Genomic DNA, 19,790 nt, shown 5'->3' with positions numbered 1-19,790 from the left:
AAGGCAACTTTGGAGGGCCTAGACATTCAAGTCAGACGGCTCTTGTTCAGAACAGAAGCCGTAGTGGACCCTAAATGACCTGGTGTCCTCAGAACACCCATGCAGCGTGCCCATGCCTGCATGTAAACAAACACACACATCCACAGTCCCACCCTGAGGTTGTTATTGTGCTCTATCTAAAAGGCGCAGTCTGTCTAGGTGATGTGTGCTAACATTGCCGCGTGCAAAGACCTAAATATATTACTGCGTCTGCAACATGTGGGACGTTCACACCTGTGCACCATGAGGCAGTGTCCACTCTAGACGGTCCCGAGTGAAGGCTCACGTCACTGTTTCTGTAACATTTTGAAGATGGGTTGTACAAATGCAATCACCGAGATTTATAATGACTTAGTAGCATGGGAATGAGATAATGAAGTCATGGCTACAACTTAGCAAGGTGTGGGAATGAGAACCTAATGTGTGGCCATGACTTAATAAAGCATGGAAACAAGGTAATAACATTGTGCTTACAATAACATTGTGCTTACAAGCATGGGAACGAGATAATTAAGTCATGGCTACAACTTTTTAAAGCGTGGGAACAAGATAATGAAGTCATGGCTACAACTTTATAAAGCATGGGAACGAGATCCGAATGTGTGGCCACGACTTTGTAAAGCATGGGAATGAGTTAATTAAGTCATGGCTGCAACTTTGTAAAGCATGGGGACGAGGTAATTAAGTCATGGCTACAACTTAGTAAGGATGGGAATGAGATCCTAATGTGTGGCCATGACTTAGTAAAGCATGGAAACAAGATAATGAAGTCATGGCTACAACTTAGTAAGGCGTGGGATTGAGATCCTAACGTGTAGCCACAATTTAGTAAAACATGGGAACGAAATAAGTAAGTTGTGGCTAAAACTCAGTAAGGCATGGGAATGAGATAAGTCATGGCTGCAATTTAGTAAAGTGTAGGGATGAGATCCTAATGTGTGGTAATGAGACCTTGTTCCCATGCCTTACCAAGTCGAGGCCACAAGCTAATTATCCCCTTCCCACAACTTACCAATTTGTGGCCCCACATTATTATCTCATTCCCACATCTTAATACGGCATGGCCACGCATTGGCTCCGTACACTAGTTATGCTTTACTTCATTCCAACAGCGGCAATTTGTTTATTTAATTTTTTCTGACACTGAAACCTGAATAGCTGTACTTAATGCCCATTTTTGCTGGACTTTAAATGAATTGATGGTCATTTCTGATTTGTGCTCGTTGAGAATATGAGAGCGAGGAAAAGTGTGGGCTTAAATCTCGAAATCTACGAAGACAGAAGCTGATTTTTGGTCCTCTGTGTGCATTTAGGTACTGGATCGTGGAGTTCCCTGCCGAGTTTGATCTGGATCTGGGTCTGATCCGACTGACGGAAGAGTTCAGAGATGTAGCAGCGCAGCTGGGCTGTGACCAACACCTCAAACTGCTCGACATATCCACCATGTGAGTCCGGTTTCTGCACATTTCTCTCTCTCCGTTCTCTCTCCCTCCCTCTCTCTCCCTCCCTCCCTCTCTCTCTCTCTGTATGCATTAGCATAATGATCACACCATTAGATTACCAAGTAATAAATTAGTCATCGTTGACCTATAAAGTTGATACGATCACTGTTATGTTGATTAGAATAAACGCTGTTTATAACGCCGACTGACTGACGTTGATGCATTATGAATGCAGATCCTGCCCTTTTAGAGGCTGATTGTGAGTGACTGCTAACGACGCCGCTGACAGTAGATTGCGATTGTACTGAGAAGCATAGGCCTTCATTAGAGCCTGCTAATTGAACTCTATGACTGAGATTGTTTTCAGAGCATTTCAGCACCTGGGGGCCACATTTCTAATCAGCCTGGTTCATAAAGTCAACACATTACAGCGCAGAGCTCAAGTGCAGTTTAATTATGACTCTGCTGATGAGCGATTGAAATGACAAATGATGACAAATGACAAAAACAGTCAGCAGTAAATAAACATCACCTTGTGCCATCTGGCTTAAGTGCATCTGTCGTGGTCAATAAAAGGCTCCAGAGAACACTAATGCAGCTAACAATGTATGAAAGCCAGCATTTCCAATAAGCTCAGTAGGATAGTGTTGGTCCCACTTTATATTAAATGTCTCTTATAACTGTGTAGTTACATGTGAACAACATATGCAACAACACTGTAACTACCGATGATTTAGGCAGCATTACAGATGTATTACAGAAGTACAGCCTATGTAATTACCTGTGTACCACCTTCAGTTTCACCTGATGTAATTACACAAGTGTTTCTTCTACAGTGGAACGCTCCCAAGATGTGCTTCTAATAACTGTGTAGTTACATGTAAACAACATATGCAATGACAGTGTAGCTACTAATGCATTAGTCACTGTACCAGATGGATTGCAGCCGTACACCTTACGTAATTACATGAGAGTGTCTTAATAGTTGTAACAGCCTATTCTCTCTCATGCAATTACACAAGGGTAATAACACAAATCTAATTACACTTGTAATCAGACTGGAACAGCAGGTTTAGAAGTTTATTTTTGCCCCCAGCAGAGAAAAGAAGTTTGTAATAACTTACATTAAGACATTATTTACACTGTTTCTGCCAGCTTTCCTAACAATTAGTCAGCATTTATGTTGCTAGTGCTGTGGCACTGTAACCAGTTTCAGCTTTAAACCATTCTATATGTATATGTGACAGAACAGCAGACGTGCCGTTATATTAACATGTTACTTTACAACATTAATTAAATGTGTTGCATTTCCCCCCAAAGCAACGTCTTTATTACCACTTACATTTATCTACATCAAATTCAAGTCAAGTCAAATTTATTTGTAGTGCTTTGTGGTCACAAAGCAGCTTCACAGAATTCCAGTAAAGACAGAGTTATAACATGAATGTATAGCCCCCAGGTGAGCAGGCCAGGGGGTAGGTGGTGAGGAGAACCTCCCTCAGAGCTGAGGAAGAAACCTTGGGAGGAACCAAGGCTCACAAGGGGGGATCCGTCCTCCTCTGGTCAGACTACCTACAGAGTTATTATACTAATATTAATAGCAGTAGTATTAGTAGTAGTAATATCTAGGAGCCCGGAGAAGCGGAAGATAATGAATGGATGGATGGATGGAATATCTAGGAGTCCATGAGAACTTCAGTGTAGGGTGGGCAGCACTTGTGTAATTAAATGAGGCAAAACAGAAGTTGATAACATGTGTCATTACATAGGTAATTCATATGGAGTTCCATTGTTGTTACATATGTTATGAATGCATAGTCGCACGGGAAGCTTATTTATTTAACAAAGACAAAAGTGTCCAAATGCATGCTCTCAAATATGTCTCTAAAAGAGCAATGATAATTATGTGCAATACATTTAAGTTATATGTTTCCTCTATGTAGATTATCTGCCCCTGTTCTTGTACATGACTTGCACATGCATGCACGACCTGTGAATGTGAGCAGTGCAGAGTGCGGGAAGTGCTGTACAGTCAGTGGACAATCTGTGCAAGCAACAAATATGAAACTGATAGTGACAGATAAAGATCCTCGTGCTGAAGGAGAGCACTCCTCGTCTAAATAGACCAGATGCTATTTTCGTTCAGGAACAGCTCTGTAAGCTTTACATCCTAGTCATAACCTCCTCACTGCGAACATCCAGTATACTGGACATTTTTTCCACACTTATTCTAACTCATTGGAAGCCGGTAGGTCACCACACTCACTTTTAAGTGTTTCTACAGAACTCAGCCTTTGCATTTAACGGCCATTTATTAGAAGTCTTTTTTTTATCGTCATAAAAGCGTACGGCAGCTGGCGAGATAGACCCTCACTGCCTCCAAGGCCAATTGAAACAGTTTCTGAACTATTCTGTATTTATTTCAGAAATGTTTTTCTATGTTTGTCCTTCTAGAAGGTCCCTCATAAGAAGTAAATGTAGAAATAATGTATATTTAATTCTATATGTCACTGCTGTTGGAACAAAATCTTGTCTATTTCATTGATTTTCAGTTTTTGACATTATTTGAAAATACCTGTCACCCTTTACATTGCACATAAATTTCTTGATGAACAGACCAACAGAAATGGCCCAAAACTACTTGGAAACAATTCTGGTTCCATTGACTTACATTAAAAGTAATGTAAGTTTTTTCCTTCTCCTGTAAAGTTATCGTTTTGGAGTAGAGGAGTAGAGTAGTAAGTTCTAATACAGTTTGAGAGAAGAAATTAGTATTTTATCCTTGAAGGTTTTTTATCCTAACATCACCTTTGAGATGTTTCTACTGATTATTATGTCACAGCCCATGGTTAAACTTTGATCTCTGACACCTCCACAGCCCTTCCTACGACTGGATGAGGAAGCTAACACAGCGCAAGAAGCAAGTAAAGAAGGGCAAAGCCTCTCTGCTGTTCGACCACCTGGAGCCCATTGAGCTGGCTGAACACCTCACTTTCCTGGAGTACAAGTCCATCAGGAGGATATCAGTGAGTCCACAGCCTGCAGGTGGAAAAACAAAAGCTCCAGTGAATCTAAAAACGTCAAGTACACAGACGCGTATCACTCTCTATCTCAGTACTTTCAAGATGAAAGCCAGGCACACTCCCCTGGGAAAGGGTGCACCTGTGCCTGGCTTTCATCTGGAGCACACCGAGATAGAGAGTGAAACGTGTCTGTGTACTTGCAGTTATAGACTCGCTGAACCTCACTACAGCTGCACAACACAGCGTTTGTTCATTGTGATTGGCCATGCAACCAGGAATGTGTTAGGCAGAGAGCCGGTGGGGCCAGTACCCAGGAGCCTCTGAATGCTAGAGGGCCCCTGATGGGGGCCCTAGACCACAAGGCTCCAGGATAAGGGTGCCTACACTCTAAATAATGTGAGGATGGAATGGAATTAGACGAATTGCAGTACACTAATATGTGGGGCAGTGCCTGGTTTTCCAAAATTTTGCATGTGTGTGTGTGTGTGTGTGTGTGTGTGTGTGTGTGTGTGTGTTCATGTAGTGCTATACTTGTGAGGACCCTATGTCCTCACTATGATAGGACTATATGGCATTTTTGCTAAATGAGGACATCTTGCTGGTCCTCACTTGAGCATGTGTTGTTTTCACCACAATTACTTTTTTATTTAAAACTAAAAGAGCAGAAAAATTGCCTTTTGGATACTGAGGTTATCCGCCCGATGAACGCTGGGATAGGCTACAGCACTCCCCACCCCCAAGACCCTAGGGGTGAAGCGGCTTAGAAAATGTGTGTGTGTGTGATACTGAGGTTAAGGTTAGGTTTAGGTTTAGTATTATTTAACTATAGTAGCACAAAAATCTATAGAAACCTGTGGACATCCTCATATGTATAGCAAGACAATTTGTGTGTGTGTGTGTGTGTGTGTGTGTGTGTGTGTGCTTATATGCATGTAACTGTAAGAGAAAGTACAACACAAGAGCAGAGGTGGGCAAAGAGTCAGATCTCTGTCACTCTATCACAATGTTTGCCACTAGACTGCAGAAACATGATTAAATGATTAAAGCAGAAGGCTTTGAATACTCATTGACATTTCCAAAGAATCTGAATAAAACAATAACAAAAAAACTCTAAAACAATAACATTTTAAATACTTTTTTGTGTTTTTTTTGTCAGCCAGCTGACAGAACAAAGACATATCTGCTTTAATCAGTCTTTCCCAGCAGTTGTGCTAGACGTGTGTCTATGTATATGTGTATATATATATATATATATATATATATATATATATTTGATTGCAGGTGTTATTTCCTAGCTTATATATTATGATATTATATTATCAAAAACGTAGAAAAAATAAGGAAAATCCTTCTGTGACTGTGTCCAAACTTTTGACTGGTGCGCTTACTCCCAGTTTTGGGCTCGTGTTTCACGCGTTGGTGTGTTTTCAGTTCACAGACTATCAGAGCTACGTGGTCCACGGCTGTTTGGTTGATAACCCCACGCTGGAGCGCTCCATCGCCCTGTTTAATGGGGTGTCCCAGTGGGTGCAGCTGATGGTGCTCAGCAAACTCACCCCCCAGCACAGAGCCCACGTCATCAGCAAGTTCATCCATGTCGCCCAGGTACGATCCCACTCTCATCAGTCATTGTGCTCATCGGTGGTGGTGTTCGTACAAACCCGGTTGCAAAAAAGTCGGGACAGTGTGTGAAATGCTAAGAAAACAGAAAGCAGTGATTAGTAAATTCCGTTTGACCTGTATCGAAAGTGAAAACCATACAAAAACACAATATTTGATGCTTTACCTTATATTTTTGGGAATATATGCTTCCTCCAAATGCAATGCCTGCAACATGTTCCAAAAAGTGCTGTTCAGTGATGTGTTACATCGCCTTTCCTTTAAGGGGGCCTGTTATGTCATTTTTAATGTTGATCATTTTATTTTTTGGGGGATTTATAGGTTCCAAAAACAAATTCTTTTTCTCATATTGTACTATTCACTATTCACCCTCTGTCTAAAAAGCTCATACATCATTGTTTTAGGCAGAATTCAGATGCATGCAGATCCTTAAAAGAGGGTTCTAATACAAAATCAGGAAACAGGCAAACACATAGTCGAAAACCAGTCCAAGAGTCGGTACACTGATCCAGCAACACAGGTGGACGTACAGAGAAGCAAAAAACGGGTAATCCAGGCAAAGTTCAAACAAGGCAACAAGGCAGTCACAACAAACGCTCGGTACGATCTCATAAACGCAATATTTCACAATACACCTGAACTAAGCCCGGGCTTAAATACTAAACTGGACCAGTCACATGAGCAAACACACAGGTGAGTCACATAAAAGTTGATAGGTGCACGAGCGTGAGTCCAACGTCACATGAACTTGCCCAGACTCCTGGGAAATGGAGTCCGAATGGGAGTTAACCGGTTGCGTGACATTCATGCAACTTTAGTTGCTTGAAACCTATATGAAACTAAATTGCACATGAGTGTATATTTCCAAAAACCAATAAAGCTGATAAAATTAAAAATGGAATATCTTGTATTTGTACTGCTTTTGTTTAAATACAGGTAAAAGTAGATTTAGAAATCACTGCTTTCTGTTTTTCTCTATGTTTGACATACTGTTCCAACTTTTTGGGAATTGGGTTTGTACATCCACAGCTGTGTGGTCCAAAAAACAGGCCATCATTGAAGAGTTAAGTGTGCTGTGCTAAAGCAATGGCAATCAAATATACTCTCTCTTTCCATAATGCAAATGATCAGCATATGCTGCTTTAGACCTGTATATATATCATTCATTTACAGCATTTGGCTGGTGCGCTTATCCAGAGCGACTTACAATTTGATCATTTTTAACACAGGTAGGCGAAGGTGGTGTTAGGAGTCTTGCCCAAGGACTCTTATTGGTATAGTGTAGGGTGTTTGCCCAGGTGGGGATTGAACCCCAGTCTACAGTGTAGAAGGCTATTATAGCTAACAAATAACGGGAGCCACTACTGCTACTACCATTTTTAAGCTATGTAAAGTTCTTTTGCTTCTGTCCTTTTTGCCTGATTGACTAGGGTTTGGGGAAATGAACTAAAATTAAAATGAAGTAAAATGAACTATTTTACAAACTGCAGTTAATCATATTTAACATACAAAAACATGGCAAAACCTGGGATGCTGGCACTGTAACACCGAGAAAGGCAAACGCAGCCTGTGATTTAAGCTGTCCCCTTGATTATGCAACTGTAGCCCACTAGCCTCTAAACGCAGCACCCGCAGGCCCTCAGCGCTCCGAAAGCTTGCCGAGAGCTCCAGCACTCAGATGAAGAATGATGACATTTACAGCCTCTTTGATATGCTAATTTTGTACACGCACACAAACACAATGTACCAGACAAGAGCGATATCCAAAAGGCAGCCGTGGGAGAGGGAGATGTGGACGTAGGTGTGCTCTAAGCTGATGGAGAACCGGTGCCACTCACCCCTCAGCTTCGCATTTCTCCTGCTAAGTAGCCCACCGTTCAAACTGTACACCCTGGAGCGCTGTGGATCTCGCCGCGGAACGAGATCAGATTGCACAGTCAATAAGGCACCAAATGTGTTGCGTTTTTCAGATTGACCACTTTCTGTGGGTGTAGTAAAAGCGTGTCCACCTCAGCTTGATGCTGAAAGGGTCTGGCTAAGACCGTAACAACAGCACTTCAGTGATGACATCGTTGCCTTGGGCCGGCTTTACACGGTGAAAGTTTCATGCAACTTCCGTTGCTTGAAACCTCAGTGAAACTAAATTGCGCTTGAGTTGCATAATGTAAAGCATCCTGCAACTCACTCGAAACTCCGCAACAGTTGCAATTTCGTGAAACAAGTTTCAAGAAACAGGCAATCAAAATGCCATTCTGGAGCGTTATGTAGTAGAGGTCCAGTAACTTTAACATTTGTTTATTCAGCTGTGATGCAGGCAGTCTTAAACATGAATTTGTTGTATTGTAACACATTTTGAATCTAGCTACTATATGAGTGTGAGAAGAATATATATATATATATAGCTCTATAATATTTCTTGAGGGCTGGTCTTCTATTGGCACCTGCTAATATTTAATTGTGTTATTTCTCTAGATAAAATGAGTTAAATGCTCTTATTGTATTGTTTAAAAATCCCAACATGAAGTCTAAGACATATCAATCCATTTTAAAAAGCTTTCACCTGTGAAGATATCATACTTTCCAGCAAGAAAGTCTGAGTGTTGACAGAATCCCGCAGAAAGGGCATCACCCTAAAGGCCAATGGATTCCCATGTTTTGCTCTTTTAATTGTCGTTGTCGAGATCTTCAGACCTTTCTGCTGTGATAATGGCAAATACCATGATGGTGAGGTGAAAAGATGAAAACATGAAAATAACAGGTTATCTCGGAGGAGCGGATCCACGACATCTAAAGCATGTAGAAAGCCAGATTACTGAGAATTATTACATGAAATGGTTATGAATACATTGCCTGGTGTCTAAAAACCATCTCATGCATCACTAATTAATTCATTCATTCATTAAGTGACCCTTATTAGTCCCACAATGGGGGAATTTCACCTCTGCATTTAACCCATCCATGCAGTGAGACACCACATACACACTAATGAACACACACACACCAGGGGGCCCAGAATGGTGGGCAGCCCTATCTGCAGGGCCCGGGGAGCAGTTGGGGGTTAGGTGTCTTGCTCAAGGGCACTTCAGTCATGTAGTGTTGATTCAGGGGATCAAACCAGCGACCTGGGCTGGTTCCCTAACCTCCAGCCCACGACTGCCCCCATGTTTTATGATAGCATTGCGGAAAGAATTTAATTATTATTAAATCAATTTATGGTGGAGAGGTACATGCAGGGTGTTATAACGCTGTTACTAATATTTTACTATTATCAACATTACATATGAAAACTATATATTTATATGCTGTAAATATTGTGACCCCTGGTTCCTATCACCACCATTGTAAAGAGTCTATCTACCTGTCTATGTAACAAGCACAGCTGTTGTGTAATGATGGGATATAAAAGCAGATACAGGTCAATACAGCCAGCTGACCACTGGGTAAGGCCATTTCTTTTGCCCCCTTGCCTAATTAAGGGGCCTCTGTGTGGTACTGTACGCGTGAGGCAGCCCCTCCTTCCTCCTCTCGGAGCCTAATGCAGCCCCTAACAGGCATTAAGTGAGGAGCTATTGAGTGTCTGAGCCGCTGTAACAAAGCAGGGCTGCTGTGTTGTGATCCCAGACAGCACTCAGCGCAGTTAATGCGCCCGCTGAATGCGGCAGAATCACTGCAGAGCTAATGGCTCGAATGTAAAGCAGCAGCGCGGCGACAGATTTCTGTTCCTTTTTCAGTGCAGCAAAACATTTGTGGAGGTGCATTGTGGGAGTCGTTTCATGTGGCTTTGTTTCTCTCTGTTTCTCTCTCTCTCTCTCTCTCTCTCTCTCTCTCTCTCTCTCTCTCTCCCCCTTTCATTCACTGTGTCACTCACTCTTCCTGTCTGTGTGGCTGTCTAACTGCATTTACTTCTCTCTACATTCTGCATCTCTCTCTCTCTCTCTCTCTCTCTCTCTCTATCCCTTCTGTCTTTACCTCTCTCTCCCTCTCCCTCTCTTTACCCCTTCTGTCTTTACCTCTCTCTCTCTCTCCCTCTCTTTACCCCTTCTGTCTTTACCTCTCTCTCTCTATCTCTCTCCCTCTCTCTCTCGCACAGAAACTGCTCCACCTGCAGAACTTCAATACGCTGATGGCGGTGGTCGGGGGTTTGAGCCACAGCTCCATCTCTCGATTGAAGGAAACTCACTCCCACCTCAGCCCTGACGTCACCAAGGTAACATCCGACCGCCCCTCAAACATTAACTAATCTAACCCACCTGCTCAGCGAGCAGCAGCTCCAGCGCTTGTCCTGCCTCAGTCCTGCCAGCAAAACCATTCCTCACCCGCTACCTTCATTCCATTACTGCTAGTGGAGTGCATGTTTGGAGACCGACTCCGTTGGTTTCTAAGTGAAAATAAATTAATTCATTCATATGGGTAAAACAACCAAATGAAACACAGCATAAAATGTTGCAAAAGTTACGGCACATTTTATATTTTATGGTTTTTTCCCCCTCAAAATGTTAAAGCTACACTATGTAAAATTTGGGGATTTGGCAACCTCTCTGGTGGAAATGTGTGACTTCACACAATTACACATTGCCCCTTCCCCCAGTGGATGAATCTGATAATTGCAACGTAGTTGAAAGAGCATTCCAAGAGAACTCAGCCACAACTTGGCAAACAACACTTTCCGAGGATGTGAATTATCCACTATTTTCATCGTAGCTTCATCAGTAAAATGTTGATTTTGCATTTGAGACCTAAACATCCTGCCAGATCTTCTTTTCAAGGCTGTGCGTGTGATATAAATACTTCAGCTCAGGAAATAAATAGAAAAAAAAAGTGCATTAAAATTTGCAGAAAAATGAAGTTGCAAATCACCTGCAAATCAATGTATTTTAGCCAGGGGTGTTCAAACGTTTTGTTTACGACTGTACTGTAGTATTTTTTTGGTGTCTGTTCTTTTATTATCCCGTATTATACAACAGTTAGTTCCAGCCACACAAGGTGATCGGTTGAGAAGCGTTCGAACTGTGCTGTTATGGGTTTTCCACAAACACTATCACTCCTCTGAGACCCTGTTGCTAAGCAACGACTCAGACAGCTGTAGGAGACGCTCAAGCCTTTTGAATGTTTTTACTTCTTACTTTGCCACAAACAGAAAACGGACACTTTTAAGACCACATCTGACTGACAGCCGATTTGGTCCAGCTCTGAAGACGAGACGACACTAAATTCAGTTGATCTGTGCAGAGCTGGAGAACGAACTGGCTGTGCAGCGAGTGGGCGGAGCTCGTTACTCTGACGTAGCACCAAGCTGCTCGTTAAGGAGCTATAATTAGGAGGAAGGGGCTGAACATTAAAACATATTAAAGCCGCGTTCACGGCCAGTTTATTCATTTCTTACTGTATTTATTTAACTGCTGTATTAAAGCAGTAGAGACACTCGAGGAGGGAGTTATCACCAATAACATCACGGCTGTGATGATCTACAGACACCAAATGATGTTATTTCGTGACAACACACTCCCTCTCGGGTTCTACTGCTCAATTCTCTGACCCTCTCTACTCCTCTCGAACAGATTTGGAGTGAGATGACAGAGCTGGTCTCGTCGAATGGCAACTACTGTGCCTACCGTAAGACCTACAGCGAGTGTGAAGGCTTCAAAATCCCCATCCTGGGCGTGCACCTGAAGGACCTGATCGCCGTGCATGTGGTCTTCCCTGACTGGGTGGAGGACAGTAAGGTGAACATTGTGAAGATGCAGCAGCTCTACCTCACCTTCAGCGAGCTGGTGGCCCTGCAGAGCATGGCAGCGCAGGTGGAGCCCAACATGGACCTCATCTACCTGCTTACGGTCAGTACATCGTCTACATGCCTGCTTTACTTTCAAAGCATTTGTTGTTGAAGGGGGACATGATAGTAAAGCTCCCTGCCTTATTATCACAGTGATGACTAGCGTTATGAATGTTGGACAGAGACACCTGTGGATTTTTCCAGATTTGAAGCAAGACTGGAGGTTGATTTTCTCCTCTCTTTCAAAGATGAAAGCTTTAAGTGCTGTTTTTCTAACGCTGAGAGTTGTGGAGGTCCAGCCGGCCTCCCACGGATGTTAGGAGTCCCTTCTTCTCTAGATCAAGTCTGCTTTTCATGTATTTATTCCTATCTAATCTCCTCATAAATATTTAGCCTTTAGCCATTTTAGATGCACATGAAGGCAGCTGAGGTGAGTTTGGGTAGTTGCTTGTGGGAATGTTAGGCTACGTTTACACAGCAGGTAAAAGTGGCCCAAATCCGATCTTTTTCTTCATATGTGACACAGATGTGTTTGCGTGTCAACGTGAGAAGCACCGACACATTGAATCGGACATTTTCAATCCCTATTTGAGATGCTTTCATCTGTGGCACTGAAATCCGATACGTATCCGATCTGTGGCGATGTGACTCATTCTGAACAGCCAGATTGGAATACATGCAGTTTTTATGTCAATCTGACTCAACATTCGTCATATTTCCTCGCTGCTGAGACCTCGTAAACATCTGGGCTGATGTTTCTGTACAAAAATGAGAAGAGATTCATCCCAAACCCTCCATGTCTGATGGGATTTTGAAAGAAATGTAGGAGGAACCGTAGGGGAACAAGCCTGCAGCGTCAAAGAATGGTTAAAAGTCTGAAAGCAAAGTTTAAAGAATCCAAGGACACGAACCAAAGAAGTGACCGTGGCTGAATAATGTGCCCTTTTTATGATGAGCTCGGACACAATCTGGGTGAAGAGCCCAGCTGTCAGTCAATGAAGCCTCATGATTGTTCCTGTGATGCTGGTGAAGATTCCGGGAGCGTCTGGCCTTCGTTGGCAGTCGTGATTGTTTACCTCTGGATGAGCCGCGGGAAGCAGCATGACGCTCTGTTCTTTTGTGCATGTGGGTCAGTTTAGGAGCTGATCTGTTCAGACTGATGTCACATAAAAGATGTGAACGTATTTGGTGAGAACATAAGATTTGGGCCACTTTTACCTGTATGAACAGCCTTAGTGTCTTCGAAGGGGAAGATAATGTCAGTGAGAACTTTGGGAACAGCTATGTTGTATTTACTGTTGGAAGTATTAGCTGTATGAAGTGGGTCTGATGTTTTGTATGGCTCTGGGGGGGCGTCTTTAACTGTCTTTATTCCTGTCTGTAGCTTTCTCTGGATCTCTACTACACAGAAGATGAGATTTATGAGCTGTCTTTGTTACGAGAGCCACGCAACCCCAAATCTCTGGTGAGTCTAATGTGTCTTCACAGTGGACACTAAACTGTATCACTGTGTACAACAGAGTGGCTGGTGGAACAAATTAATGTCCAGTTCATACTTTGTAGGTACCCTCAGTTCTCAATCAGATGTGCTGACGCCACACCTATTGCTAACGTGTTGGGCAATTTCCAGGGATAAACCTGCCAACAGAATGGGTACTGAAAAACGTAGCACTATTGGTGAAATTTCAGGCCTGCTAAATCTGCCCCAGTCAACTGTAAGTGCTATTGTTGTGAAAAGTGCCTAGGAGCAACAACAGCTCAGCCTTGAAGCGATAGACAATGCAAGATATCTTTAATTTCGCCAATACAAGTTTCTTTTATTAATAATAAATGGACACAGAGAATTGTGACATTTGCTTTAAATGTTTTCGCTCAATGTTCATGTCTCCATTGCAAAACCAACATTATGCAATGAAGACATGATGACACTAGTAGATCATTCACACACATCCTCAGAAGTCACATCCCTCACCAAGATTCTTTTTCAAGGCACTCACATTTATGAGGTTCATCCGCTCGGGGAAGGGATTAGTAGCACAACACATTTTACAAAATGTTTTTCCATATATTGCGTGCAATTACAGATTTCCACCGGAGAGGTGGAACCAGGTCCAAATCCACTAAACTTACACAGTGGCATCAGAGAGAATCAGAGAGGAGAATTCCCACTCTGCAGTGTCTTCTGGGTTTCTCAAACGCTAGAGGGCGCTCCTGAGTGAGTCCAAAATGAATGGGCTAAGATGGAGCAAAATCACAGTTTATAAATGCTTAAGCATTTTTAATGTAAAAGAATACAATCTTTTTCTAAACACACAACAGCGTAAAACATTTTAACACTGCTGTTATATTTTTAAGAGCTTTTAAACTCGAGCTATAGGAGTTTAAAACGGCGCCTCATGTATATCCATGATGTTGGTGAGCGCAAACAGCGAATGAACTGCTCCACTCACCAACCAATCAGCACTCAGTAGCAGAAATGTTTGCATCCTGCTGCCCAAAACCTGTTTCCTGTAGAAAAAAGGAAACATACAGTTATAATTTCTGTGCTTTTTTTTAATGAAACACATCCTTCCACTTTCTAAAATTAAAGTTCTGGGCGAGTGATTAGAAACTAATTTTAACTTCTCGTTTTTAGCCGTTGAGCTCCATTCACTCCCATTCGTTGAGGACTCGCATGCAGACGCCCTCTGCTGTTTAGCAGTCCTGTTTTATATATAACAGTGGAAATAGGAAGAGACCCGGATCCTCATAAACCAGCTCTGGGCACTTTTAACAAATTGACATGTTTGCAAACTGATTAGCAAAAAAAAGCAAAAACTACTATAATCTCATTTAAAAGTAGAAAAGGTACTAAACTAGGGTTGAGGAGACCTTCCCAGCGTACTGAGTAGGAATTCCTAGTTGAGGATGTGGTTTATTTGTATATATATCACTGTACCAAACTTAGAAAAATACCATAAACAAACAAACAGACAAACAAACAAATGTGTGTCTACAGAACTGCACAGTCTGAAGCTACTTTTATTGATTTTATGTTAACCTTATTCTCTCTCACAGCCTACGTCACCAACAACCCCCAACAAAGCACAGGCTCCTCTTGACTGGGCTTCAGGAGTGACCACCAAGCCGGACCCTTCCGTGGTCAACAAACACATCAGGAAAGTGGTAGATGTAAGCAGTTATTCATCTTGACAATACAGTTTTCTTTGATTTATAATATGTGGATACAGCGCTTTAGCATTTGAGCAAAAGGTTAGCCCAAATGCTAATGAAAGCGAACGAGTGCTAATTGGAATTATGTAAATGAACTCTTTCCAAACAGTCCACATCAGCTTTCATTCATCTTCAGCCATATTAGCATATTTTTAGATTAAATGAGCGCTCCAGCCTGAAACCAGCATTCAGTGTTAACTGTGTCATGTGGTTTTAGCTCACGTCCCTCAGACTCATCACTTTGATAGAAATGTCACTACCATGCCCAGAATGCATTAGGCAAAATATGCCATACAGTCATCAGATCCTCCGCAGGAGGATGATGAAGAATCTCTGACGTAGGGGCTTTTATTATGTGGTATTTGGCTTCCTAGCAGTAACATTACCTGGCATTCTTCTGCATTAGCCACTTAGCTGGAAACGACGCCTTTTCAACTCCTCGGAACCACCGGTGGTTCCAAACCGCACTCGGTCATGTTCTTCATAACTTCCATATTTCATAAGCTCCGTTCAGAAGCTGGGCGTCGTGTGAGGCTGTAGCTCTTCTCTCCAGTCTAATAGACGGTGACGTCATTTTAAACCCTTATAATAAAAGAAGCTGAACTTTGTTTTTCTACTGAAAGTCGACCCGTTTCCCCCCAAATCTGGGCTCTAAACTATAAACAGACGGCGTCTCTTCAGTGATCTGCTCTGGAAACAACACTTTTAGAGAACAACACAAAGAGTGGCGGAGATTTTTGGCTTTCAGCAGTAAATTGTAAGCATATAGTGATATGTGGAGATCATAAAACACGTTCTGTTCATTTGAGGGGAGCTTTTACAATAAACAAATAAATAAATAATTTTTTTGTTCAACTCACACTGTTGGGACGCAACTGTAGGAGGTAAACATGTCCAACAGGTGCAGCGATGATCTCATTTCTCGTTTAGGCTGGAGCGTCACTTTAAGTTCTTAAGAATGTAATCTCACATCTAAGTTTCAACAGCTTCCTTAAGAGGTCAAGTGAAGGTAACCTTTGATTGACCGATGAGCGAAAACCACAGCACAGGGCAGTTTTCCCCCTGAAATGACTCATCGTTATATTAAGAGACCTTTGCCTATAATGACCTTATAATAAAGCCGAACACCTCTTAAAACATCAGGAATCCTTTCTCGTGAATGAATGTGAGCCCGGTTGGCTTTGGTGGTGGAGAAGTTGAATGAGTGTCTAAACTGCTCTGTTTGATTAAGTGGAATTTCTGTCTTTCCTCTTTTCTCATGTGAAGTCCGTATTCCGTAACTACGATCACGACCATGATGGCTACATCTCCCAGGAGGACTTTGAGAGCATAGCGGCTAACTTCCCTTTCCTGGATTCCTTCTGCGTGCTGGATAAAGACCAGTGAGTCTCCGCACTGACCACATCAAGCGCACTGTCCTCACGCCACACCACAACACATCACCCTTTCGCTCTCTCCCTCTTCCTCTTTCTAGCCGTTTTTTGTTTTTCTCCAATTCTGTTGTGTGCAGACTTGGAATTCACACACACACACACACACACACACACACACACACACACACACACACAGACACACACACAGACACACACAAACACAGACACACACTCACACACACACACAGACACACTCACACAGACACACTCACACGGACACACAGACACACACATACACGCACATACACACACAGACACACACACACACACACACACACACACACACACAGATACACACACACACAGACACACTCACACAGACACACACATACACGCACATACACACACACACAGATATACAGACACACAACAGACACACACACACAAACACAGACACACAGACACACACTCACACACACACACACACACAAACACAGACACACAGACGCACACTCACACACACACACACAGATACACAAATCAAATCACATCAAATCAAATTTATTTGTATAGCGCTTTTTACAACGGATGTTGTCACAAAGCAGCTTTACAGGATTTCAGAAAAGACAAAGTTTCCACAGGACTGAAAGAATGTACAGAATGTACAGAAACCCCCCAGTGGGCAAGCCAGGGGCAACAGTGGCAAGGAAAAACTCCCTCAGAACTGAGGAAGAAACCTTGGGAGGAACCAGGCTCACCAGGGGGGACCCATCCTCCTCTGGTCAAACTACCTACAAGTGATTATACTACTAATATTAACAGCAGTAATATTGATATTAGGAATATCTAGGAGTCTATGAGAACATCAGGGTAGGGTGGGCAGCTCATCCAAGGTGGTTGGTGGTAGGCGTGGGCAGCTGGTCTGAAGTGGGTAGCAGGGGGGCTCGGCAGTCAGTCGTCCTTCAGTGTCCAGCCGGACATGTGGGCAGTTGTATACTCGGAAAAAAAGCAGGTAAATGGGATTAGTTTTGTTCTATCCGTTTGTATATAAACAGGGAATGTAAACATTTCCAGAGTGTGGCTAACGACTCCGGCAGATCTGACTATGACAGCTTAACTAAAAGGAGAGAACCAGAAGGACACACAGACACGGCAGCACTCTGAAACAGTTCGGCATCCCTCCACTCCACCGTCCACAAACTTGAGTGACCGCGTGCGAGCAGCGGGACGACAGCACCAGCGTCTCAGTTTACTATAATTCCCTGTGTCCATGGACCCCTGGATCAGCTGCCTTTATCTAGGGGGGGAACATTAGCTACCAAAAGCTAAACTGAACAAGTGTGTTTTCAACCTAGTCTTAAAGATTGAGACTGTGTCTGAGTCCCGAACAGTTTCTGGAAGATCATTCCAGAGTTTGGGGGCTTTATAAGAAAACACACACACAGACACACTCACACAGAGACACACCCACACACACACACACACAGGTACACACACACACACACACACAGATACAAACACAGACACACAGACACACACACAGACACACTCACACAGACACACAGACACACACATACACGCACATACACACACAGACACACACACACACACACACACACACAGACACACTCATACAGACACACAGACACACACATACACACAGACACACACAGACACACACACACACACACACAGACACACTCACACACACACACACAGATACACACACACACACACACACAGATACACACACACACACACACACACAGACACACTCACACAGAGACACACCCACACACACACACACACACACACACACACAGGTACACCTACACACACACACACACATACACACACACACACACACACATACACACACACACACGTAGCAAATGTTCTTTTGTGTCTATGTATGTGTGTGAATACTTCTCCCTTTCACTGGAATTATGCAGAACTTGGTTCACTCCTAAATCAGTTTCTCAGCAAACGATAAAAGAAGTTTATTGACATCTACACCAAGCAGCCACTTCATTAAATCATGCCTTGTTTCTACGCTTTCGTCCATTTTATCAGCTCCACTTACTATATACACTCACCAGCCACTTTATTAGGTACTGTTCAGTTGCTTGTTAACGCAAATAGCTGATCAACCAATCACACGGCAGCAACTCACGGCATTTAGGCATGTAGAGGTGGTCAAGACGACTTGCTGAAGTGCAGACCGAGCATCAGAACGGGGAAGAAAGGGGATTTAAGGGTCTTTGAACGTGGCGTGGTTGTTGGTGCCAGACGGGCTGGTCTGAGTATTTCAGAAACTGCTGATCTGCTGGGATTTTCACGCACAACCATCTCTAGGGTTCACAGAGAACGGTCCGAAAAAGAGGAAATATCCAGTGAGCGGTCAGTTGTGTGGACGAAAATGCCTTGTTGATGTGAGAGGTCAGAGGAGAATGGGCAGACTGGTTCCAGATGATAGAAAGGCAACAGGAACTCAAATCACCAACCAGAATCTCTGAGGAACGTTTCCAACACCTTGTTGAAAGTCTGCCATGAAGAATTAAGGCAGTTCTGAGGGCAAAAGGGTTTTGAGGGTCCAGCCTTTTATTAGCAAGTACCTAATAAAGTGGCTGGTGAGTGTATGACTTTTCCATTATCAGTAAACAACTCAGAACTCCTAAAGTTATGGCCTAGAAAGTCTATATTACACATCAAGCTGATAACATTTGCCCATAAATCGTTATTGGTGCATGTATTTTGTAAGACTGACACACAGTGTACTGTCCCCCTTTGCTGTAACCACAGTCAAGTTTGAAGGTGTGACGTTGATCTGAACAGATGTGGTTTCTATGTGCCCTCTCGGTTTTGGCTGAGTAAGCAGTGTTGGGATGCATGTGCAGATGCATGGTTGCTGCTTATTACAGTGCCTACACCATAAATGTGCATGTCATCACAAAAGCACAGGCTCTGATTTCAGAACAGGAGGGCAGCAGCAACTCACTCAGCCATACAGCTGAAGGAAGAAGGTGAATGTGGTCAATAATTATAAATATCAAATAAAATGAACAAATTTTGCGTACATTTAAAATAGCTTCACTTGTTGAGACCATTTTTCTTTTATTTAAATTCCACTCAAAATGACCCTTAAGTACAAGGTATTAACTATTTTGTGTTGGTAGGAAAGCGGAAAACATATTAGGCTATGTTCAGATTAGCAGGCACAAATCAGATTTTTTGCCCTAATGTGACTCAGATCTGGTGTTTTCAGAGCTGTGTGGACACAAATCTGATCTTTTCAAGTCTGAACTGA

General features: G+C 42.7%; 1 protein-coding gene across 3 annotated transcripts in view; it reads left to right on the top strand.

The window, feature by feature from the left end:
• The window catches only part of rasgrp3 (RAS guanyl releasing protein 3 (calcium and DAG-regulated)), a 91,241-nt gene that overhangs the window by 57,496 nt on the left and 13,955 nt on the right, over positions 1–19,790 (top strand). For all 3 annotated transcript variants that reach the window (XM_017702569.2, XM_017702571.2, XM_037541920.1), the window contains 8 exons: positions 1,353–1,484; positions 4,360–4,507; positions 5,936–6,109; positions 10,215–10,331; positions 11,683–11,958; positions 13,282–13,362; positions 14,955–15,068; positions 16,377–16,492. In XM_017702569.2, the coding sequence (XP_017558058.1) occupies positions 1,353–1,484; positions 4,360–4,507; positions 5,936–6,109; positions 10,215–10,331; positions 11,683–11,958; positions 13,282–13,362; positions 14,955–15,068; positions 16,377–16,492 (1,158 nt within the window). The remainder of the gene's footprint in view (positions 1–1,352; positions 1,485–4,359; positions 4,508–5,935; positions 6,110–10,214; positions 10,332–11,682; positions 11,959–13,281; positions 13,363–14,954; positions 15,069–16,376; positions 16,493–19,790) is intronic.

Source organism: Pygocentrus nattereri, chromosome 10 (genome assembly GCF_015220715.1).
Source record: "Pygocentrus nattereri isolate fPygNat1 chromosome 10, fPygNat1.pri, whole genome shotgun sequence".
NCBI classification, from domain to species: Eukaryota; Metazoa; Chordata; class Actinopteri; order Characiformes; family Serrasalmidae; genus Pygocentrus; species Pygocentrus nattereri.
This window is presented reverse-complemented; position numbering and strand designations above follow the sequence as displayed.